A 26,434-nucleotide genomic window follows, 5' to 3' on the forward strand; every position below is an offset into this window, starting at 1 on the left:
TATGGTATAGTTTAAATGAAAAGAAGGCCTTTGAGGTTTGAAACCCATATAGCAGACTACTTAGAGAAGAGTTATTATCCCCACAGTGTCACCACCTAATGGCTCAATTTAGACTGTTCTTAAACCTACACAGAGCAAATGCCTCCTCACAATCTATTGTAATCTTAATGCTGAGGCTACACCTATTAAGGCGTCCATGCTAATGTCAATATTACTAACTCTGACCAACAACTGGTAAGTACTTTGCAGTTGGAGATCTGAAACAGGAGTTAGATTTCTGTGCTTTTTTTTTTTTTTTTTTTTAACAGATTGAGCCAGTTTGCCTATGCCTTCAATGGACACCTTTTGCTGGGATACTTGTGGGGAAGGTACTTCAATGGCTGTGCCCTCACCCAGTCTTTGTATACAGATATAAACACATTTTTCTTCAGGAGCACAATGATGACAGTACACGGATAATATCACTACAAAAGATTCATGTAACATATTAAATGAGGGTATGTGAATGAATAATCACGAAAAAAGCTCTCATCAAGGGAGATAGATCATTAAGTTTTACACATAGTAAAACTTCTTGCCACAGTGGTCAACTTCCTGAAAATTATAACATAGTTCTCACTGAGTTTTACTTATGCCCATTTATCTAGTGACTCACAAATGGGCCCACTTTAACTGGGCAACAGAAACAAAAGGCTGTAGAATTGTCGGTGCTTCGGAATCTCTTAGTCCTCCTGACATCTATGAACCAGATTGGATAGCTGTAAGTTATCTCTTTACTTCTGATGCCTTCTTAGCTCCATGCTCTGCACTATTAGAGTACAATTACTGGCAACATACTGGGCTATTCTAGAAGTAGGCTGGATGTCATGGGATCTGAGTCTGGAGACTTTCTACATTTAGCAGCTTTTTAAACTTTGGGTCATGGAAACAGCTTTCTGAAAGCTTAGTGAAGATCTTTGCTATACCATTGGTCCATATTACATAGTCCATCTGTTGTAGAAGGTTTCCTTTAGTCCTTTTCCCTTGAGAGTACCTTGGTACTGGTAATGGTTGCTTCATTCCAGACACTTGGATAACTGGACGATTTTTTGAAGTCAACTGAATTAACAAGTCATGTTTATATACTTCACAAATGGTGTACCACCATGATATGCAATGAAACTTGAAGAGTTGTCAGTTTTGTAGGCCTGAGCTGGAATGTCCCTGAGAACAGGACAGGACCCAGGAGTGGGCCCAAGTAGCTAAGTTTCATGTGGTCATTTGCCCAGGACCACTGTATTATTGGACTGTTGCCAATGATCTGTTCTGTTCCTACCAATAGCAGCAAAAGCAGTTCCCTACTCAAGACTGCCTCATTGGTAAAACAACACTGAATTGCTTTCCATAGCATAAATCGACAATAACTATACACATCACTAAATCTCGGTAAAGTCATGTCTTCTTTGTCTAGCATCCCAGACAGGACTATTAGTGAGCGTGTACTTGTTTCCTCTTTTACAGTTCACATCTTGTAAAAAGATTTGCTGGAACTTAACTTTCTCCCAGATTCATGCTCCAGACCTCATAGACACCCAAAAATGTTATGTAAGTTCAAATTCCATTTAACAAAACAGTGCATATTTCAGCCATCACATGTCATAAGCAGATAACAATAAGATCCTGTATCCACCTTTCATATTGCAGAAAGCTGTCAAGCCCTATGTCCCTTTCCTTCTCTTCAGAATCACAGACACACTGATAAGAAAGCATAGGTGTTTCTACCCTGGTTGCAAGAGCAGCCCACTCTGCACCCTGCATCACCACCTCTGTATGAGGGCAAGCTAGATGAACAAGGAGGGCGCCGATGAACATGCCACACCAGATGGAAAAAAGTTCATGGGCTTCAGCCTTACACCAGCAACTACAGGCAGCTGAGTAAGTGGGAGCAGGAGACATACATGCTTGCAATACCAGCTAATGAAAGAGTGCTGTAAATTGAAGAACAAAGAGGAGGGGTATTCAGGAGGACTTGGAGGGAGAAAGGTGAAAAGAGGAATGTTGTAATTAAAGCACAGTCACAAAAATCACAGTTCAGCTCGTCTCCTTTCCTGTCCACCAAAGCTATTGGGAGGCCCCTCAAAAGCTTCATCATATAAGCAATGCATCATTTCATATCCTGTAATGTGTGTGTTTTGCCACCAGCCTCAATATGATTTGGTGTAGGGGTGCACCTCCTGCTTAGAGGGACCTCAAAGCTTTAAGAGTTGAATATTGAAAATGACTTCATGATATATGAGAATGTGGTAGTTTCATTTCACAACAGCCATATGTGGAATGGCATTCATATTGACACTTAAAAACACTAAACCTATAAATCTTTTAAGCCTCTGGATGCGAAGGCTGTTTGACATACTTAATGATTCTGTAAAGACGTCAGGAATAAAGTTAAATGGCATGGCTCAGGGGATACAGATGGGTGGATACAAATACCATCTCACCGGATCCAGGACTTAGAAGCTAGATCTAGGAGAATAAACTTGCACTAATTGACACATTGGGGAAAAGATCACAGAATGAGGAATGGATGTACCATGATCAGTCAGAGACAGTAACTGTTAGTGAAACGAAAAAAAAAAAAAAATCAAACCCTTCCATTCTACTCTAATGACAACTGCCCCAGATACCTTTTTGCTTGTCCATGAATTCAAGCCATTTAGTATGAATGGGGACTATTCTCAAATATCTTATAATGTTTTGCACAAATAAAACTGAGCCCAAACTGAGCAGCATAGGCAGCCTGTCTGAATGTAATAAAGCCTATATAAACAAAATGTCAGAAACAATAGAGAGTCTGGTTGGGGAGTAGCTCCCCTGGGAAACAATTTGCAAAGAGGAACTCAACTTTTTTTTTCTGGGAGATGTTTCCTGTGATTTCAACATCTGTTGCAACTGTAACCCAAATTTGTATTTTTCAGGTCTTAACCTTTTTCTCTGTGGGCTGGTATATATTCAGTTGCCTTTTAGTTAGCCTTTAGGAGCCCACACTCAGCATGCTCAAAGCTGACTTCAGCTCTGCCACATCTGATGCCCATTCCTCACTTCACCTAAGGAGCACTAGCAGCCATTCTGGTTGCTGAGCCTGGAGACTTGCTCTAGTGATTACATTCCTTTTACCTCCTACTTCCCATGATTCAGTCCTAAAGCCTTCATTTGTTAAAGCTTGCATGTAGTTTGAGTCTGCCTACATCAAGACTCTATTGCAGGCTTAGTTTTCAGAGTTAGGAAGTACTGAAGCCTTTAGTATGTGAAACTAGGTGGAGTCTCATTAGGTTATTGGAAGAATGCCCTCAGCAGTTTTTAATGGTGTGCCTTAATAATTTTCTGGAGATGATTTAAAAAAAAAAACACCCTCATATTTCCTCATCTGGTTCTCTCATTTCTGAGTCATGACGTACCTTCTTGCTCCATGGTAAGCCCTACCACTGCTATTCACATCTCTCTGAACACCAGTTTACTGACTAATTTGGGGCCTTTGAAACTCCAAAACTGTGAGTTAATAAATACCTTATTATGTAGCTTATAATTTTTATAATTATGCAAATCTAACTTATCATTATACATAAAACTAGCAACAATATTTTTCATATCCATTTATTCTTTTCTTTATCTTCAGGATAGCTGAACATTACTCTGCTCATCGTTTTTGTCTTTGGAATATTACTGTAGCTTCTTAGATTTCCTTGATTCTCTCTGACTTGCGTCACTTTAGAGAATCATCTCAACTATGAAATAAGTGAAAGTCATCTCCTTTTTTTTTTTATTTACCCATTCTTTGTCTTAATGTAAAGTCACACAGGAAGAGAAGAATGCATTTTCAATGTTGTGGACTATAACTGTCAATAAAGCTGTTGCAAGCCAAAGAGATACAGTTAGATTCACAGCCTCTTGAATTCCCTCTCAACCTACAAAAGAAAAGGAATTATCCACCACCTGAGTCTAAATCCTGTTTCTAATTCCTTTGAGACAATTAGCTATTTTTAAGATAATGTTACTTCCTTCTGTATTGATAATTGTATTACATTAAGGATATTTCCTTTCTTAAACATTAATTGTTTTGATATACCAGACCTTAGGGACTTCTTCAGCCATGGTCTCCCAAAGAGAGAAGTTGCCATATTCCTAGGCATCCATGGAGAGTAGGGGAATCAGGATGTTAAGAACAAGGACTCTGAGGATGAAATCTTGTCTTGTGGTCAGGACTAGCATGTCAGGTGTATATTGCTATCAATGCCAAGCAAGTTAGTTGATGGTTATGCCTGTTTCTAAGACCTCACTTAGAATCTTCTCTCTGCCCCACAACTAAGGTGATGCTAGACCCAGCTAGTCAGTATCATGCAGGTTGAAATTACACAGATCTGATTGCTGCTTCTTAGCTCTCCTTGCTTAAGTACTTTGATTTAGTGCAGAGAACTACTCAGGAAGAATACTTTCCAAAGCACTGCCTAGGACCAAATGATATCAAAATGTAAATGATGACTATCGAAGCAAGAAAACACAAAGAAAGGGCGACAAATTCCTAGTTGCCATCTCTGTGGCTTTTCATAACTTATTTTTATACTCCCTACATGGTAATTTCCTACTCATAAATACACCAACTTCAAAGGGTGTTGTAAAAATTAAATTTAACTAGAAATCAAGAGTTCAGCATACCTCCTAGATAATGAGTTCCAGTGCATGTCACCTGCTTTGATAGAAATGTCATGGGTCATGCAGATTTTGGAGTCAGACAGTCTTGGAATAGTATTCTGCTTCTGCCTATTATCAGCTGTATAACAATGAACAGATTCTAGATTTCTACACACACTTACCTCTATATTTTTAAACAATGTATGTTCAGCCTTCTGCTATGCAAGTACAGTCCTCACATCCCACTTGGACTCCAGGCTAGGCTGTCTAACAACACTGCTTTCGTCTATTCTCACCACCACGTTCATGCAAAGCTTATCTTCAAAAGCTTGCAGATTAACCAGGGGCAAATATCCATGGCTTAGTGAAAAGAAGGCATATATCTTGCTCTACTATAGTTACAAATGGAAAGAGCTACATCTTCATGGTGTTTGCTTGGGAAAACTAATAATAAGAATGATCATTGCCCCTCCCCTAGTCCATTGATAGGGGAGGACATCCTCCCTTCCATCTGACCCTACTCTATCAGGTTTCATCAGGATTGGCTGCATTGTCTTCCTCTGTGGCCTGGCAAGGTTGCCCCCTGCCCAGAGGGAGATGTGATTAATTATTTATTACAATACTAGAGGAGGAGCATAGAGGGAGAAGAGGGAGGGAGGTGGAACTGAGAGGTGCTACGGCCAAGATACAAAGTAAATAAAATAAAAATAAAAAAGAAAACAAAAATTCAAATTTTAATTCTTTGTGTGAAAATGATTGAGCAATCTATCTCATTAGTATGCAAATATGATTTCTTTATATTTAATAAGTGTTAAAATAATATCCAAAATTGTTTTAAGTAAACTTACTGGTTGTTTATCATAAAAATGAATGATCATCGCTGGATTAATTATACCTCAATAATGGATGAAAATAATAATGAGTAGCATTCCCTGGCATTTATTATATGTCAGCTGCAAAGATGGTCACTTCATAAACACTATTTCATTTAAACCTCATTGTCATAACAATAATGCAACACAAGTGTTTAAAGGTTAGAGAAATTGAGGCTCAGAGTACAAAACTGCCTTGATCCAAGTCACATATCTGACAGTGGGACAGATGTCTCACATATAACATGGGGTGTGTGTGTATGTGTGTGTGTTATTCATTGAGGGGGCACCAATGACTGACTCATGCTGACCAGTTCCTGCTGTGGACCCACACAATAGCTCATCCATTTACTTAACCTCTGTGTGGGATAGAGATACTTTCATAGCTATTTCTTGGTGCTTCCCTAACTGGTCTGTTATTTTTGCTTCATTTGGTGATTCAGTCCTTTTTGTGATATTTCTCAGCTGTGCAAGGAGGTATAGAAGCTTCTGTAAGTACTATGTTACTTGAGGCATAAGCAATGCCCAAAGTTCATCAACGAAGCCAGAGCATTCCTTGGCATCACCCAAGGAGATCCAGAGACTGTTTATCTACAGTTGTTCCAAGATGTTTAACCAGTAATCTAATGTGTCAGGCCTTTCCTCACTTTTCAACTTTCCTAGAACTTCCCCACAGTTTCTTCATGGTAAAAGGCGTCTTACCCACCCCAACCCCAGAGTTCTGCTAGATATCCAGAGAAATGCCCCAAAACCTTTTTGAAGAGTCAGGGGTTCATCTCTCAGCCCTGTACGTCTGTACCCCAGCTTCTGTGCCTCTACACATACCTTGGCTCCTGTGTCAGAATTTATTAAAGGATACCAAAAAGGAGCATATAGGAGAGCTTAATGGGAGGAAAGTAAAGGGAGACATTTTGCAATTGTAATATCAAACAAATTTTAAAGTAAAAAAATAAAAATATTGGGGCATTCTATATGTTACCTTTCCCTGTTTGATTGTGAAACTTGTGAGAGAAACCACTGTATCCTACCTACTTATTATTCTTGGCTGTCTGGCATATATTAGGAAGTCAAAACACTCCTACAGACTATTGGGGAAGTAAGGGAGAATGAAGACAAACCATCACCTGAGGTAGAGAGAAAAATGAAAATGCTTTTGTGGCATTTCTGAGAAGTGTATACAGGGATCCTCCCAGGTCAACTTTGTCCTGAGGAAGACAGATACTTCAGTGAGTGTATCCTCTCTCCAGACTTTCTCATTGAGAAATTGAAGGCTATTGTACAAAATCTCCATAATTGTGTCCAAGGAAACTTCTTCCTGATAAAATACTGCTGACAGAGAGAGATGTTCTGTCTAACAGCTCTATCCCCTTAGACCCTGCATTTCATGCCAGGAACTGGGTCTATGACAGAATCAATGTTGTTTTGGCTTCAGTTTAGATAGAATCAAGATAACTAGCTTACAATGGTATCAGTCTTTTATTGTTTCTACCAAAGACTGTTCCTTACGTGATTTCCCATAAGTCCTCAGAGTTTCAGGTATGCTTTAGCCTATATTTGCTTTTGTATACATGTGTATATACACACACTATATTATATGAGACAATAAACAGTCTGCCAAGACATTACTGTTTATTTACTGTGTGTGTGTGTATATTTGTGTGTGTGTGTGTGTGTGTGTGTGTGTGTGTGTGTGTGTGTGTAAAGTATGTATATAAAGTATCAGCAACCAGGCATCTGAATTTATTCTAAAATTTTAGAATAGTTAAGACAAAAAAAAATACTTCTAGCTCATTGTTTTACCCGTTATGGGCACAGGTACTAATGTTGCATAAATTGGTCTCGGCTAAATTACCCAAAAGTCATTATTTTCTAGTCTCAGCCCCTGGCACATATTACTAAGAGATCCCTTGTTCTTCACTACTAAGATGGGCCGTAGCCCAGAATCTCTTTTAACATAGTACTCCAAGCATTCATTACCATCTGATTGCAATGGTCATAAAAGAAATGTAGGCTTGGCTAGATGATTTCTAATGTCTCTTCCCACTCTTTTAAGGTTTTTTTTTTTTTTTTTTTTCACTGTACCTTATAATGCTGCCTCTAAACTAAGATTTGGAAGCAAATTGTACCGTGGGGAACTGATGAGTAAGGAGTATTTTTACATCTGCTGAAGATGAGAGCTAAACTTTGATTCTTAGTGTTCATCACTTCTTTCAGCTGGCATAAGAAAAATGGAAACATGAGCAAATGGTCCCTTGCATTGGACGCCAACATGCAAAGAGCTCTCTGAGGCTGTGGTAGAGGTGGATGAACACTGATCTTGATTAAAGTAGCCTGGGTTCAAATCTTTGCTCTGCCAGCCTCCCTGTTGTGAACCCCTGAGGAGTCACCTCACCCTCTTAGCCTTAGTTTACTCAGGCATGAAATGCAGATAGCAATGCCTGCCTTACAGATGTTCTGTGAAGAGTGAATTGGTTGAAGTAATGTATATGAAAGTTGCACTTGTAAGTTGCCTTGTAAATTGTACGTGTGCTGAGTGCATGGTAAGAATTATTATTCTTGGTTTACACCCCCAGGAAAAAAGACTAGGGAAAGACTAGGGTATTCCGTTGCAGATGGACTTAATCTCAAATGGGGAGTAAATGATTTTTTTTTAATTTTATCTTGTGGAAACAGCAATATCATGGGCCTATTTGTACTTAATGAACCACATGCTATATAGTTTTTTTGCATGGTTTTGAGAAGAAATAAGTCAGCTCTCTCTTCTGGTGTGCTGCAAAGTAGGTGTTCAGCTTATATCTACCTCCTCCCATCATTCCCTGCTCTCTATAAGAAACAACAGGACCTCATTGATAGACTGACCCCACAACCATCTGTACAGAAGTTAGGATACAAGGGAAAGGGAAAGGAATGCCACCTCTCAATCCTGTGCCCACGCTGAGCATTTTTACCCATGTTAGAGTTGAGGAAAGTGAGATAGGCCCTTAGTTCATGCAACTTGGCAATGAAAGAACCAGGTTTCTCTGAGTCCAAAATGAGTACTCTCAGATTTTCTGCAGTGCTTCTATACAGTGCTTCATTCTTCCAGAAGCAGGGACTCATTGGGACCACAATTAGGCTGTGTACCCTTTCTTTGTCAATAAGATACAAGTATAAACAAGTATAGACTAAGATACTAAGGTATGTACATATGGATCTTCCAGCTTATGTAGTCATTCATTCTTAAATAAACATTGTTGATCAATGGTTAAGCATGATGTTATAAATGTTTACCAAGAGGAATGGTCTCTGGTTCAAGGAACTTCCAGTCAGACAACAGAGACAGACCCAAACTATGAGTGTAAGATTACATACTAGGGTGAGTTAGTTACCAACTAGATGTCCTTCATTGGGAATATAATCAAGATGCTTACTGTAGCCTGATTCTTCTTAAAAGGTCTCCTGCAAAAAAGACATTTGAGATCAGTGACCTAAAGTAACAAAGACTATGAAAGTCAACAGCCAGAAGAAGGCCATACTTTAGTGGGACTACAAATTGTTCTAGAGTCTGAAGGAGGGTAATAAGACTGAACAATAGAGAACAAGGGGACATACGGTGCTGTAGAGGTGGGGGGAGACAGATGGGATCTATAGGATTCTGATGCCTGGAAATGAGTTTAGACATTATCCTCAATGCAGTGATAAGACCCCAGGGAGTTTGAAACCAGTGAACAGCATAATAAAACCTCCAGTTTGATCTGTGATGGTTAAGTTTATGTGGCAAATTGATGGAGCCACGGGAGCCTCGATGGCTGGTCAAAGTCCTGGGGCTGTTGGAGGGAGGGACTTTGAGTGAGGTACTACTTAGACTATCAGACTCTGTGAGTCATGGTGGACTCTGTAATAATATATTTTAAATGCCACACGCACTCAGCAGATCTGGAATGAAGAGATTTATTGTGCAGGCACACGGAGAGAGGCAGAGAGAGAGAGAGAGAGAGAGAGAGAGAGAGAGAGAGACTGTAGAAGAGAGAAAGGTGGATAGTGGAGTGAGGTACCTCGGAGAGAGAGAGAAAACCAAAGCAGAAATGGCAAAAGAGGAGAGAGGCAAGAGACAGGGGTGGGGGTGGGGTGGAGGGGTGGCTTTTGTCCGCGAGCCCCTGGCAGGAGACGACTGATGTGTAGCAGCTTCTATAACGTGAGCTATCCTCACCTAATCCATTGAAGCCTCAGCAAACAGTTAGGCTGACAACTGAGCTGGAACAACGTTTCTTACCAGGCTGCTCTAAGCTTGTTGATGGTCTTTTGTGCTTTCAGATATTGGCTCTTCTTGAGCTTTAAGCTTCCAGCCTCCGGACTACAACTAATACCAGTAGCCTAGAAGTAAATCATCAGTTCAGCTAGGTCTCCAACTTGCTAACTCCAGATATTGGAGTTATGAAGTATGACTCTATACTATGAAGTAGTTAATCAAAAGTATATCTATGGTTATATCTCTCACCTGTATCCCTTTGTGTGTATGTATGTGTGTGTGTGTCTGTATTTCCTTCTGTTGGTGCTGTTTCTCTGGCAAAGGCAGAATGTCATGTACATCATTAGGGTTGTTCTGTGGTGTAGACGAATGTGGGACAAAAGTAGCTTCATGTAGGAGAATAACACTGGAACTCAGAGAAGCTGTGATGGTCGCTTAGGGACCTCAGGCAACATTAAAGTGGAAGTGGTGAGAGCATCCAGGAGCTAAGTGGAAATGAAAGTTGATGGGACTTGAGATGGTTAGGAAATTGGTAGAGGAGTAAGAGAAAAGGTGGGGCTAAGGTTTCCCAGGCTCTGGCTCTGAACAGGAAATGGCACCTTTCATGAGACTTGTAGAAAAGCACTGGGTTGGATGGGGTTGAGTTTGTGCTGCAAGAGAACAAGCAGGATAGCGAACCTTGGAGGAGGCTTGGGGCAGTAGGTATATGTGATGTATATGGTGAGGCCATAATGTGAGGACAACAGCAGAGAATATAATTGATTGACACACAGAGGGCCCTGGAACAGGGGCCAAAAGGACATGCCTCCTGTGCTACTTTTTGGGTTTGGCAGAGAAGGATAAGACTGCAAAGAGAGATAAAGACCAAGAGGCAGGGAGGAAGGAGAGAGCACAGGCAGATCTGGTTTCATACAAGCAAGCACAGAAATGCATCAAGCTGGAGGCAGTAGACTGTCAAATGCTACTGAAAGGTCAGACAAGAGGAGAAAAAAGAAAAAAAGAAAAAAAAAAAGGCCCCAGGTTATAAAATCACTAGGGAAGTCATCTGGCACCCTGGCGGTCTCAGATTCTGAGAACAAGCCCTTTCATGTCTCCTTGCTGTCTTTGAAGCAAGTTCCCTCAGGAAATAGAGAGCTCTGGAGAGTTCTCTAGTTCACAACAGCCCTTGGCTACACCTGTCAGCACAAGAGGAAGTGACATTTGACTACATCATGGTATTGTCCTCCCCCCAGCCTGATGACCTGATCTGCCTTTAAACCCGCAAAAGACTTTTCCAAAAATGTAGCCCAGGAATGTCTCAGTTGACATTCAGAAGTGCATGGTAATTCAGATGGAAATTGCATTCCCTAGAATTAGCCTGGAAAATTAAAATAGAGACAAAATACTTTTTAAGAGGGTGTTTATCTGTGGGTGTTTATCTGTTTATCTCTATACCAGAAATTCAAGAAAATTCAAGAACTTGGTAAGTCTGGCAGAATGTTCTTTCACAGGGGACAAAGGCCTGGGAGCTATATGCTTAGAAGAGGCCTGCTAATGATTGAAAATACTTTGTTTCTACACTGTCTTTACTTTGGATTTGGGTTTACTGTTGTCCTTTCTTCTCTTCCTCCTTCTCCTTTTTGTCCTCTCTGTTTATTCACAGAAGCTAACCAATTATTTCACATATTCACATCCATCCACTTATAAAGTCACTTTCTGCATACACAAACCTGTAAGACTTGTAATTTATGTATCCATCACAGACTAGTACTTGGCAAAAAGTGTCACCAACCCTGGTTGATTCCTGTTTGTTACCTCTACAGCTCCCTCTTCTGGTTCTAATACTGTAGCTGAAGTCAACCACTCCCCCCCCACCATTCCTGATCCTGTATCAACTGACAAATGATGGTAGTAAAATCTCAGTTACATCTTCCCCACAGCCGAGATCGTACCTCTGAATACAACCTGGGAACACTGATCTAAATAGTTAGAGGAGTCGGTTGCTTAAGCTCAGTCCTAGACACATCTATCCACTGATTTATTACCTTATATAGACTGCACAACCACTCTGCTTGTAAATATGAAAACTCTCTCAGAGAGTGAATCCATTTGCCTATGATCACTCACCGACCAAAAGTATGTTTGTGATTTTAAGGAGGGCCCAGCTGACTATGAAACTTCATTTTATTCCCAAATAAAAGATGTTATTCACGAGTGACTTTATAAACACACAATCATAATTGAAGACTCAATATCAAGGTAGAACATGCAGATATCAAGGCAGACTATGAAATAAAGCCACAGTTAGGGAAAGGGGAATACATGTTTTGCAAGTATAATACTAGCACAAGATACTCAGAATGTCCCATGGGCTTGAGGAAAGGCATGTGAACCCAGGTGATAGTTATAAGAACCTGACAGGCTGAGCAGGTTTCATGCTAATCTTGCCTAGGATTCCTAGTTTTCAGGGATGATTTTTTAGGGCCCACCTTTTCCTGGATTAAGATTACTTCAACTACTTCTTTACTGACCTTCCTAGTCTTCCAGGCTTCTCCATACTGATGGAAGCCAAAGTCCCCATCTAGTGGCAGATAACTCTATCTGCCTTTATGGATCTTTCCATTCATAATTGGCATAATTAGGGGCTAGTGTTCTGGCATTTACTTTTCCCTATTACAGAGAAGAAAATCTTCAGACCTCTTTTTTGTTTCTACAGGGGACACTGCTGAGCTGAGCAATTTCTCCCAGTCGCCAGTCCTCAAATGAGCAGAACTAGCAAATAAGATCTATAGGCCAGAAAACAGCTAGGATACTTATTTCCATTGCCTGGAGATGCTGACAGTAGGGCTGGAAGCTCGAGGCCCAGGTTGGGATTCAGTCCCCAGTGCCCTCACTGAGGAATATGTGACACAGAGCTCATTTTCTCTTCTCCCTTCTGCAAAGGGAGGTGTGTGTACTTTTTCCTTTGCTTCCTACAGTAGATAGTATGATAAGAGAGTGGTCACGTACCAACTGTAGAGAGCTATGAAATGTTTATGGTTGTTTTTAAGGTCTTATTTGGTCTTTTCCCTGGCATGCTCTTTCTAGTCCAGGATAAGCTAGCTACACGCTGCTGCTGAATTGAAGAGAAGTTTGCAAAGCCACCCTTTCCAACGGCACATGTTGTTCACAGGGAGAAAGACTGAGATAACACATTAGGAAGGTTGGGGCCAGATCTACATTCTTCAGCTGATGCCTATCATTTGCTAATAAATTTTGGAAATTGGACCTGTATTATTTCACCTCGTCCACCCAAAAATTATGAAACGGAATTACCCTTTTTAACATGAGGAATCTGAAATCTTGGAACTGCTAGGTCAGTGGATATATACAGAGTCCAAGATGTGTCTGTCCTGTTTCATTGCTGCCTGAGCTCATCCTCTCACAAGCTCTGTTCCCAGTTATCAGCTACAAACCCAGACTTAACAGGCCTGAGCCCTGGTGTTTATAGTATATGTTGATTTTGCATGATTGATGGCTTGGAATAGAAATGATATCAACTGTCTCTGAATCCAAAGGTTTTCCAATATCATTTTTCTTTTTAAGAACTCCCCAGTCTTTGTATTACTTCCCCATTATTAAAAAATAAAATAAAATATATCAACACTTCTGTTGTACCATAGCAGGTAGGAATAGAGAAAGAAACACAGAAAATCAGTTATGTTGGCTTCAGAGTATCTGTATATTCTTCTTGGAGCAAATATAGGCTGTGAAGGGAATAAAAGTATATGGAAAATGGAAGCCCAAAGATGGATAGCCACAACGGCAAAGTCACCCAGTCCTTGAAGGGGTTGGGGGACTCCAGTTACTCTTTCAGATTTTTTTCTACCCTCTTCTTTCTTCCATATTTCTTTTAACAAATTCCATTTTTATTACAGAGTGGGGTATTATTCAACAAGGAAGTCTAGGCCCTGAAAGCAACCAAAGATGGATATGGGATGGCATTTAGCATCACAGTAGTATCCCAGGCCGTGGATATGGCATGAAGCAAATTAGTTCAGTGGCCACAGCAAGAGAGGGTTTTTATAAACATAACCTAATTGTATTACTTCAAAGTCCTGAAGCTTATTGCCCTGCTTAATGATGTGTCACATTATTTATAGGGTGGCACAACGAGACTTCTATTGATTTAATGCACTTCCTTAAAGACTGTCATTGTCATAGCCATAAACCAGAGCTATTCCCTGACAACTCAATTATGTCCTCTGAGCCTATTAACTACCCAGGCCCCACACGGTTACACAGAGGATGCCGGCAGGGGTGCAAAGCCCCCAGAGGCAGAACAAAAGGCTACAAATAGCCGAGGTAGGTTCATGGGTTCCGGCCCACCCCTGACAAGCACTGATGAAGGCATGAAGCAGGTTCAGTTTGCCCTGGCCCTGATACATGAATCTGTGCGACTTAGTACAGACCTGCTCCTCCCAATGAACGTTTATTTTCACAAGGGCAAAGTGAGGCGCTGAGTTTAATGAAAACTCCAAGGGCCACAGTGTTCTGTGATTTATCCTGTGGAGAAGGTAAAAGCAGGTTTGTACCATCAATCCTCACCCTTCCTAACAATCAAAAGCCTTTCTTTTACAATTAACTGGTATCAATCTTAATAACAATAACAGAAAGAACTTTAATATAACTGGAAAGAGGAAACAAAGAAAGAAAAGAAGGAACAGAGGTAAGGAGGAAGAGAAGGAGGAAGGGAGACAGGAAAGAAGAAAGGAAGGAAGGAAGGAAGGAAGGAAGGAAGGAAGGAAGGAAGGAAGGAAGGAAATGGCTTTTGTAGCCAGATAGTTCCAACTTCGAGTTTCAACATGGGCCCTGCTATTTATCAGCTGTGTCTCTTTGGGCACTTGACTCAGCATGTCTGAGGCTCAGTTTCTCAACTGGGAGACTTCGTTTCTCAAGTACACTGACCAATTAATATGTATGTATGCTGCCTGGGAGATCTGTCAATGGTTAAAGAGTTTGCTGTACAGTGAGTAAGCATGGGAACCAGGATTTGGAACCCTAGCATCTGTATACATCTTCAGCAGGTGTAGAAGGCTGCTTGTAATCCAGCACTTGGAGGGTGAAATACAGGAGGTGCCCGTAAGTTGGCTAATTAGATTAGCTGGATAAGTGAACTTGGATTTAAAGGAAAGATGCTGCCTCAATGGGTAAGGTAGAGAATGATCAAGAAGAGCTCCTCAAGTCAGCCTTTGGTCTTCACACATAATTATACATATACATTTATACTCATGGGACATCTATATACCACACACACACACAAACACATAAAAATGTCAGCTACGCTTTTACATATATGTGATATTTCCAGCTTTGTAAAATGCTAGTCTGTATATCACCTCCCCCTTTCCTTGCAGCTGGCAGATAGGACTGGTTATCAAAGTACACATTTCACAGGAATGGAACACTGAGGACATAAGGGAAGGACTTTCTCTCAAGGTCAGTGGCAGAGACTAGTCTTGTGAACTAGACCACCATAGGCTGAAGGAACTCAAAATCTGTTGGCAAGAGAAATTTAAGATGTGGTGACCTTCCATGAGGATAACTGCCTCTTTGTGGGGGACATTTGAAACTGTCTCCTGGGACTTGGCAGGGAGGAGTGAGAGTTCTTCCTGCCTTCTCCCAAGAAGCCCAAAGAGAAGGCATCATGGAGACCCCACTCCTCACCATCTGACTTTATCTTAGGCAACTGTTTCAAGGAGAAACCTTGTTGAAAAAACCAAACCAAACCACCACCACCAACAACAAAAACATACAGTATAAGGAAATCATTAAATGTTCGAATGAAAGAATCTAGAGGCAGCATGTTCCCTCACCCTGCCCAAGGTAAAGCGAAGCTCAGAGCTTCACAGCTTCGCAGATAGGAGGACCGGGATTTAGATCTGCCGAGGGAGGCTCTGTTGCTTCCTCAGTTGTTTCTCCTGAGCATCACACCTGGCCATCACCTCCAGCAAGCCCCCCCCCAGGCTTACCTTTCTGATATTGAAGCCATAGCTGCTGCTGGACCTTCTTGCTGGGAAAGTGGATGATGCACGTGAGCTCAGAGCCGTAGAGAGCCTCTGCAACGTAGTGGGAGCCATAGTGCTGGACGAAGGACAGCAGCTCATCCCGACTGCTCTCTTTGGTCAGGGTCTTTAGGACACTGGTGAAGCCTAGAGATAGAGGAGCATGGGTGAGTAGTTAGACTTCAGAAGTTGCTGGCCAAAAAATTTTATATGCCAGTAAAGCTCTTCCCAGCTAGCATTTGCGGCCTTTGTCCTCATCACAGCGGGAGCAGGTTGCCATCGCCAGCCTTACATGCTTACAGCAAAGGCTTACTCTCACTGCCGGGTACTGTCACATAGTAGAACTATTCTGAAGAGGAAGACTTGCCAACCTACATGATGGTGACCAAGCAAATTTGCTCGAGTCTCACTGCTGCATTTGTCCCAGGTCAGTGCAGACTCCCTTCCTGCTCTAGCTTCTTGCTGTCTTCCTTTCCACCTCTGCCCTTGTTTCCTCTTTGCTGAGATTGTCATGGAGTTTGCTTGCTGCTTGCTGCACTGTCCCAGTTCCCTGATCGGCTGGCTGTATATAGTGTCTCAGGAGCTGCTGTTCCTGCTTCACTCTCCTTCTGGGTCTTCCAGGGCCTTCCAGCAATGGGAGACTAGTTCCCTCACCATTCCAGTTCTAACCCAATTCTCTCTACAGCCACCAACTCAGCTTTGGTATGGGAAACTCCTAGGAGAGTTTCAGACAGAGTAATGGCACCCCAAAACACACTGTTTTGATTTTCAAACAGCCAGTCACATGACTGGCTCCTGGAATACAACAAACACCAGCCATAGTTATTATAAAAACAGCCAGTGCCACATCAAAGTGCAAGCACCTCTCGAACATTGAAAATGAGCTCCAATTTGCCAACGTTTGATTTACAAGGAGCTTCCAGGAACATCATTACTCATTAATTAAAGCAGGTACACCTTTGTAGTTCTAACAGGAATATCACAGTTATATTCACAAGTGTAGGGTGAGGGGGTGGTGGGGTACAGAAATAGGACTCAAAGAAAGGGTGCTTGATTAGAACAACCTCTCTCCATCAACCTGTTAACTCATGCAACGGGGTAATTAATGTAGCAGGATTAATAATGTGATGGTTTCTGTTAAGTAATAAATGACAATGCTTCAGATGATGCCCCCTGGCTCCCTCAGCCAGGCAGACAAAAATACAACCAAATGACTGTTCTGTTTTCTCTTCTGGCACATACTGGCTGTGTGACCTTGTGTTGGTTACTTAACCTCTTTGACCTTTAGTTTCTTTATCTGATGACAGATAGGCTAAGTTATTACTCTGCTTGTAGGACTGCTGCAAGGCACAAGACATGAAATATTATAACATGCTTGACAGATGTCAGCAACAATCACTGTTTGTACGACTCAGAGGATCAAGTCCTCTCAGCCCCAGGTTGAAAGAGCCCCATTTTGCTGATGAACAAAGTAGTACTGAAAGACAAAACAAAACAAAATGAAAGAAAGAGAAACTCAAGAGATAACTCGGGGACACACTGCCAAGAAGCAGGTGTTGTCAGAACCAGAGCAGAAATGCCCAGCTAGGTCTCTTTTGTCTAGGGACCTTTATTTAATACCTTACGCTCCAGTTTTCATTTATCTTATTCTTCAGTCAAACATGGACACCAACAAGGATTCTTTGTTATTTTTTGGAGCTATCAGAATAAACAGATCCCATGCCCTGGCTCCAGTTCTTCAGTCAGAGGGGTAGACAGACATGATTCAGATAGAAAGAAAACACCTGTTAGTGCTTTGCTGGAGGTATTCCAACACATGGCTTTTATTTATTTATTTATTTATTTTGCACTGTTTATTGAAGAAGGGAGAGTGGAGGAGGCACCAAAGAGTCTAGTGTGTACATCTCCCCAGCAGGCAGAAACAGGAAGAAGGTACAAGAGTGCAAAGTCATGAACAAATATGTCCCCTCTCAGAAAGTACAGATGACCCTAACTGCTTGAGCTCAGGGCTCACGCGGACAAAGAATGGATGACAGGTGTATATGGTGGTGAAGAGTGGGGATACCTGCTACTGCTGTGTAGAGACGGGCAAGGGAAAGAATGAAGAGAGAACCGGAAAGAGGAGGAGGTGAAATTACAACCCAGAAGCACTTTCAGAACACAAACAGCACTTAGGTTATTGTTTACAGTCTTCCCATTGTCATTCTTCTTTACCCTGCTCAGACATCTCTTCCAGGAAGCTCCTTCTGTGTCAGGGCCTCATTGTTGTGTGCTGCAGGGTGCTAAGGTAACTGGCTGCAATGCTGTCCCACCTGGATGCTCCTTTATGCATTAGTACCAGCCAGGGCTTGGGGCATCCTTAGCCCTTGAGACCCTGTGCTGAGTGACCGTAGGTTCTCTGGTTGCCAGCTGGGCAGTAGTCCTCACCTGCTGAGAGGGTGATGGTGCTCAGTTTCACACGGTAGAGGTTGCTCCTCACACGCCACTGCTGCACCATGGGGTAACCCATGGCCTCATCGTACCTGATGTCTCCTAGAGGGACAAATAAGATGGCCACATGAGGGCAGCATTCAGAATCCATACCACAATGCACACTCTGCAGTTCTGGGCTCTGCTTACTGGCCACCTCTTCAAAGAGATACAAGCTTGGTCCTAACTGTTGTTTTTATTAGAACCAACCGTTTTACCTGCTTCCAGCCCTATCTCTGAGTTTCTCTTGGGCTTCAAATATCCCTCTTCCTTACATGCAAAAAGTCAAATCTATATCCTACCTACCTAAGTCCATCTGCAACTTGTCATGGACATTAGACATCTCATTGTCTCAGATTTCCCATCTGACATTGCCGCTATCTGTGCTTATCTTATCAGCATAATGTGGGGCTGGCAAATGGCAGCAGAAGTGGGAGGTCTTTTAGAAAAGAGAAATTCTGTGGCTCTAGACCAGAGGTCAGGGGCACATTTTCTTTTTCAGCCCATTTGCTTCACAGTGGTGCAGCTGATTTTGCACTGAACAACAGAGCTGAACAGTTACAAAAGAGATGACTTAAAAAAATTCTATACATGAACGGTCTATACAAATGTACCACACATATACCCATCCTCTAGTGTTTGCTGACCCTGGTGTAGACCACTGGTTGTTAACACGGGGGTTTAAAAGCACTATGTGGCAATCCTGCATACCTACAAAAATATTCTCAATTCCAAAAATGAGAAGATTTGTCTAAACAAGCTAGCCTTTTTAATTTCAGCACATTACAATAATTAAAATACACTGTGAGACTCTGTGAAGGTGCTGCTGTTCCTGGAGCCTCTTTTGCATGGAAGGATAATTAAGAATGCACGTTCTATAAAATGATTCCAGAAAACACAGGTATTGTGGCGACCAAATGTAGATGAAGAAGAAACTCAGCAAACATGTTGGCTGGGTAACAGACAAAGGGAAAGAAATGCATGAAAAAAACCTGATTTGTACCTGTCTTCATTTCCTAACATTTCCACCCAAAGCTTTGCTTTCTCTTTTCTTTATAATTGTGAAAAATGCATTAAAAAAGAAATGCTTGTCACGTTAGCTGTTATTATTGTTGTTATGTATCCATGCTTTTTTGTGCCTCTGCAAACAGCAGGCACATTTCCTGTCCCTTTCTCTTGTTCCCTGCTGAGGAGGCACTTAAAGAGATATTTGATACGGAGATTAAAATGAGAATCTCATTGGAACAAATGATTTCTTCCTGGACATTTCTGTAGTATTAAAGTTGTCCATTACTGTCAGTTGTTTGTTTTTTTTTCCTCCATCCTTAGCCTTTTCAGGAATGATATAATTTTAGATGCTTTCATTTTCAAGTAAAATATTCATGATCCTCTAAGATATGTCCATTGGAGTGAGAATGTTTAGTTATAAATATGTCCTCTCTGTTTATCTATTCTGTCTTGCCTATGCTCCCTATGTGATACTGGGGAGGAGAAAGAAAGTGGAGGGAAGGAGGAAAGAGAAGGCTGTGCTCTGGATCCAGGGAAGAGAAATTAGACTATTCAGAGAGTCCTAGACACCAGGGTCCAGGCAGCTTCTTTCCCCTCCCTAATCTGGTGCTGCCTGGCCATGTTCACAGCTGTTATTTGCAGGGAATGGGGTAGTCAGCAACTGAGCCCCACCTCTGATGAAGAAAGCTGAACATTATGGTGTGGGATCTGAAAAAACCCTTTCCGTCCACGTGTGGAATTCAAAAGCAGGGAGGTATCTTCTGCCTTTCGAGCGACATTTAAAGCCAACCTCACCACTCCTCATTCAACCCCTGAGCCTCCTTCATAAATGGCCATTGTCAGTCCCTCACTTCTTCTCGTCTCTGGCTTGGTTTGGATTCGCACCTGGAATGTAAGCTTCTCCAGTAGAAGGTTCTTGACCTGGAGGCCAGGTGCTGCACTACCTGTAGTTCTCTTACGGAGCCCAGACTGGATCTCAGGACTCAGTTGGATGTTTACACTTTTCTTACTGGAATGCTTTCTCTTCATTCTTGACCATGAAGCTACACCTGGTTCTCAGTCCACCCACCACCTTACCCTTTGTACAGTTCCCTGCTTGGGGAAAGGAGATGAATCGAAGCTCTGGGAGAGAAGATGAGTTTTTCTTGGTAGTTGTATTTTTAAAGATTGATTTTTACTTTATGTGTGCAGGTGTTTTGTCTGCATGTATGTCTGAGACCATGTGTTCGCAGAGCCTATGGACACTGGAAGAGGATTCATCCTCTGAAACTGGAGTGACCGGCTGTTGTGAACACAGGTACTGAAAAACAAACTCAGGCTGTCTACAGCGCAGCCAGTGCTTTTAACCTCTGCACCACTATTCAGCCTCTGGTAACTTTAAAAACTTGATTGTATCAGTTATAGCAATTCCTTTATTAGGAAACTTTTAAATGTCCCTGATCCAATCCATATAGTTATAACAATCTGTATAAGTACTAGAGATCCATAGTAAATCATACCTTTTATATACATGATATTCATTCTTTATTGTATTTTTGAGTACAACAACAACAACAACAACAAAACCCTGTTATACCATGTTGCAGAGATGAAAGCTGCACAAGGATACATGGCAATCAATGATGGGTTGGGGTCTTTACAGAACACTCCTATAGACCATGTAAAGAAATGGCAGCTCTTGTGAATGGTTAGCTTCCCTTACTGGAGTTTTCAAAGGAGACATGCTACTTAAGAAAGATGTTGTAGAAAAGACCTGATGCCCAATCAGTGGAGGAAATTCAACTAGAATATTCCATGTCACTTAGAATTTCTATGATCTTAGGAAGGAGAAAATTAAAGAAGGCGTAGAAGTCTTCAACACTTTAAAGAAGATGTTTCATCTATGCATTCATTTGATCTGCATCTTCTTTGAAGTGGAAAAAGTCTGGGAGGTGGTATAAGATAATGGACAAGACATTCATTTTGGAGTTCAGACCAATTGGGTTTAATACTTAATGATAATTTATACACTAGCTATGCAATCTTGGAGGAGTATATGGCCCCTTAACCATTTGAAAACAGAATTCCAAGATCATGTTGGCTTAAAAATACCTTGCCTCCCAAGGACACCTTCAACCCATGTGGTGTCTCCTGTCTGTGCCATTTTACAGGGCAAGCTCATGGTAGTTCGATCTTTTTTCTCCTTGTCACTCAGAGCTTGCAAGTGATGGGCTATTTGTCACACTGCAGTATAATTTCTGTGGGACAATACTTCTCTAAAGTAGAAGATTCAATCATCCGTGAGGGTGGCCATCCTAGTTAATGGACACCACCAACTAGTATATCACAAAAGTAGAACAAGTCTACTTATCTTAGGGAGTCAACTCCTCCCCCTAAAACAAACAAACAAACAAACAACAAACAAACAAAAAAACAAGAGGTATCAGAAAATTTGGTAGAAGTTAAGGGAGAGAAAAAACATGTCCTGGACCATGACAGAAAATTATGGTACTTCAGGAGATCCTGTAAGGTTTGGAATGGTGGGAATGACAGGCTAGGATGGAAAACAAAAGGGTGCAGCACTGTTCATCAGGGTCTCCTAGTGTATGTCTTAGATGGCCGTGGGTTTATTGCAACCTGAATTCCTTACTTACAAATTGGTATAAATAAAACTCACTCAACAAATGGTTCAATGACCACATACAAAGAATAAGCCACATAGCTCAAATGCTTCCAAGGGGGAGAAACTCTTGATTTAAGAGTATATTGAGTTTTACTTTAGAAAGATTTTTAAATGAACAAAGAAAACAAAATACTGAAAGCAATGAAATATCAAAAAAATTGTCACTTGAGTAGAAAGTGTTTGATACTTGGACACAGGCAAAGCCTCACTGGGAAAAGGTAGAACATTGTTCTTGTTCTCAGGGAGGTGCCTCTCATGGATGGAGGTCTTAGCCAAGAAGCTAGAGTCTTCGTAAGTCCCTCATTCTATATGGTTCCTAGCAGGAGCTCAGGATAAGACAGAGCCCAGCTCTCAGCCCATCCTTCTTGAAGGAGGAGTCTAGCTAGGCTAGGGCATCCTGATATGTTCTTGTAGCTCAGGCAACTGGTATTGCTGTGGTCTGCGAGTCTATAGAGGTCTCAAAAATCCATCTTACCAGTGAGCAGCTGAAGATCTGGGAGGGGCTCAGAGAGGACCCCACGGCATTGCTCTTCCACAGGCAGTGGGATCACCAACAGCCCATCCGCCAGCTGGGGAAAGTCCTTGATGAAGTTGTTCTCCCTGTGGGGCAGAGGAAAGAGATTGCAGAGCAGAGAAGGGAACACAGCGATGGAGGGACAAAGAGGCAGAGAGCTTGTTGGAAGAGGCTGGGTACCCTTGCAGTGATGCTAGCTTTCTGAATTTCCACATGTGGACAGAACATAGCACTGTCCACAGAAAACATGCAGGTTGGGCATCAAAGCCTGGAGCACCCATTGGACTAACTACTTATTGTTTCTCTCACAACCAGAGTTTTTCTCTCAACAAAGGAGGCTTAGATCTCAGGGCTGTTCTAAACACTTAATGGGATCAAGCTGCCAATTGTTTAAGACATCCTCTGAGACTCCATACACTATTTGTTTGGCCGTTAACCATCCCTTTGCATAAGCAATGGCAGGGGTAAACCTGCATGTGAGGGAATGGAGCCTCACATGGTGTTGAGGAAGGGAACAAGGCTGAGCTGAAGAAAGGAAAGCTTAGGAAAGCATTTATGTGTCAAGGTAGAAGGAACACTAGAGATGCTCATTCTCAGACAAATGGGGAAACCTAAGGTCTGGAGAAAGGGAATGCCTTGTTTAACCACAACCAGGAGACTGGACACAAACTCAGGTTTCTTTACTTCCAGGCTAGTGTTCTTTGCCCTACCCTAACTTCATATGAGCCTGCCTCTAAAAGATCACAAGACAAACCCCTAGGTGACCCCAGAATACCGAATCCTGGATAGATATGGTTTCAGAGAATAGTGGTGGCAGGGAGTGCAGAAAAATGACACATATCTCATTATTCTAGACAAGGGACTGACCTAAAAATGGAACATCCAGCCACGAGAGATGAAAAGCTTGCTGATGCTAGGAGTATGCAAGCAGGAAACGTGACAGCATCTGGTGAGCAGCGCACCAAGGCCATTTCCCTAGTTAACCTGACTTGTGAGATCACTTCATGTTCAGAGACCCTCAAAGTTAGAAACACTAATTATAACTGGAGAGGGAGGAGGAGAGGGAGGGAATAACCAAAGGAGGAGGTTACCTGGTACAGGCGACCTTGAAATGAAAATCAGAGACAAATACAAAATGTGTGATGCCAAACCATGGCTTTTGAAGCCTGGACTACAAGAAGTTCAGAAGCAGCTGAGAAACTGCCAGCTGGATCACCTTCTTGTCTTTACAGCATATGCCCACACTGTCTCCTAGACGCTTTTGAAGTCTGTCACCAATCCATTCATTTACTGAAAATGTTCTCTAGGTCTGGGTCCAGAGAAGGTGATGTTATCTCAAACATCATCCATCATCTTCCCCATCATTCTCTTTGCCATCTCTATTATTCATTGCACCCTCAGTTTGCTAGGCTCTACATATACCTTAATATTTAATCTTCACAGTGGCTCTTGAGCTAGTATTATGTGTAAATAACAGATAAGCAACAATGAGATTCTGGGTTGATGAGAGCAGAATTTAACGCCAGGTTTAGCACAGTCTGGGCCTCTTTTTAGGGGTTACATGTGAACTATGGTGAGTTTCCAAGCCACTCTTACTGTGTAGCATGGCATTTTGTGTGTACCCAGTGTCAGTCTGTGGAGCCATATGATCTGCTAATCTGGGAGCCCAAAACAGCACCGGGCATAGAGAAGACAGCTTTCCAGGCAACGGAAACACTACACAGAAGGTAACGCCAATGAAGTAGTTGCTGGGGCTACAGATCTTCCCTCAAATGTGCAGTAAAATGGAAGGTGTCCAGGATGGTCACATAGCCCTGGGTTTGAGTACTTATGGGCAGAAGGACCAGCTTTGTCCTTAGTCCCCCAGATCTTCCCAGCCTGCTGAGAGAGAGACTGGCCGCGTGGTGGAGCCAGTGAGCTCATTGTCAGGCGTTATGGTTGGATTGGAAGATGCCCTTTGTCATGTGTCTTACAAGCACTTACTCAGTAGGTAGGAGAAACTAGCTTTGATGGCTCTGAACACCAGGCTCCAGGTCTCCCCACACGACACCCAACCTGAGACGAGGAACAAGGTTCCTCAGTGTTTCCATCTGTATAAAGAGTCCCAGCTTGCTATGGTGGAAGAATGGAAATGACTTTATTTAACACCTGCTGTATGTCAGGTACCGTGCTGAGCACCCGACTGTCTGAAGTAAGTGCTGTGACACTGATCCCCAGCGAAGAGGTGAAAACTTCAATTTAAAAGAACCTTTACAGCCCGAGACGGCACAGTCAGTCAGTGTGAGTCCTAGGCAGTGTGGACACACAGTCGTAATTCTCATCTCAGTAAATGTAAGGGCTGAAATCCCTTCCCCAGGACGGACAGAAGGAAGTCCTCAAAGTCCTGAAGGCTTCAGTGCCTGAGATTCCCTGACCCCAAGCAGACCACGGTGGAGAGAGTGGCCTGTGGCATCTCACAACCTGACTGCGCACAGAGGTTCTGTTCTCACTGTGGCCTCAGAAGTCCTCACCGTGAGGCAGCACAGGCACATTCTTCTACTTATGCAATAGGGAGCAGGTAGCTCTACAAGATGCAAAGGGCGCACCAGTGCTTAACAGTCAGAGCGCATTTGCCAGTCAGGCTGGGGGGGGTTACTTTACGACTTCAGGGTGGGAGCCTCTCTCTAGATCCACCAACTTATGTACATGTTTTTAAGACTGCAGAAGAGGGAATCTATACCCACTAGTACCCTCATTTCCTTCCTTCAACCCCGTGCTTCAAGCGAGCCTTAGGATTTTAGGGACATCTGACATCAGTGGCCAATGGAAAGCATACATGGGCAACCTTGAGTGGTGGGAAACATGGTTTAAGGTTCCTCTTCTTGAATAAATATTTCACTCTGATCTTCCAGAAAATGACTTCCATGGAGTAGCCTGAAGGAACTCATGAGGGAAGGGAGAAGTCAATTGTCCTAGAAAGCTAAGAGTGAAGCACGCAGGCAAGAATGAATGAAGCACTGACTGAACAGGACAGCCACTAAATCTGCCAGGTAATCCATTCCTGGCTGGCTGAGCAATGGCCACGATGCTGCATGGCCTCTGCCAGCAGAGGGCGCCCAGGGCCTTCACATCGGAGTGCTGGGGGAAGAGGCAAAATACAGACAGGGGTGAGGGAACAGCTCTGGATAAATTCTTCCTGGCACAAAGACCTCAGATGAAAGCTGAGGGAGCCTGAAAGTCCAAGGCTGAGGAAGGGACCCAGAGGTGGCATATGGTGGCTCAACATATGACAAAAAACAATTGGGCTCCTTAGCTTTTGTGATTTTCTCTCTCTCCCTTTCCTCCTCCAACCACCTTGTGTGTGTGTGTGTGTGTGTGTGTGTGTGTGTGTGTGTGTGTGTGTGTAGGGAGGTGGGCAGGCACTATTAATCACATTTATAGATGAGGAACAGATGCTCAGAAAAGTTTTTTTTAAAAAAAAACTTCTCTGAGTGAAGTTCACAGTTGGGAAGTGACAGTAGCCACAGGATCTGGTCTACTTTCGTGATCATAGACTAAACCAGACCCTCTTGGAGATCAGAGCAAGGAGCCATGAGCAGAGCCACTGCAGAGCATGTTTTCATGCATGTGGGTTTGTGTGTATATTTTGTAAGTGAATAGTGTTATTTCAAATTAGCAACAGGGTCACCATTTTAGATTTTTAGTCTTAAAAATCCATCCATGTAAAAGTCAAATCTCTACTGATATTATGTGGAAACAATTCAGCAAAAATTTTAAGCACACACTGGGAACTTTGACACTGAGTGAGGAATAGTTTCTTTGAAAATTAAAATGGATTCAGGGCATGTTTTCAGCACCAGGGCTACAACAGAGGAGGAGCACAGGATGTTCCTCCACTGGGGAAGACCAAGAAAGAATGCTGAATTAGTAGTAGACCAATAAGGATTCTGTATTATTATGGTCTGGGGGAATAAGGATGCTGTATTGCGGTCCGGAGGAATAAGGATGCTGTAT

At 42.3% G+C, this 26,434-nt stretch overlaps 1 protein-coding gene across 3 annotated transcripts in view; it reads right to left on the reverse strand.

Moving 5' to 3' along the window:
- Astn2 (astrotactin 2) overlaps positions 1 to 26,434 on the reverse strand; it is a 1,010,996-nt gene that overhangs the window by 283,887 nt on the left and 700,675 nt on the right. For all 3 annotated transcript variants that reach the window (XM_055611729.1, XM_055611728.1, XM_055611727.1), the window contains 3 exons: positions 22,403 to 22,527; positions 18,216 to 18,320; positions 15,756 to 15,935 (listed from right to left, as the gene is read on the reverse strand). In XM_055611729.1, the coding sequence (XP_055467704.1) occupies positions 15,756 to 15,935; positions 18,216 to 18,320; positions 22,403 to 22,527 (410 nt within the window). The remainder of the gene's footprint in view (positions 1 to 15,755; positions 15,936 to 18,215; positions 18,321 to 22,402; positions 22,528 to 26,434) is intronic.

Source organism: Psammomys obesus, unplaced genomic scaffold (genome assembly GCF_907164565.1).
Source record: "Psammomys obesus unplaced genomic scaffold, mPsaObe1.curated_primary_1811, whole genome shotgun sequence".
NCBI lineage: Eukaryota > Metazoa > Chordata > Mammalia > Rodentia > Muridae > Psammomys > Psammomys obesus.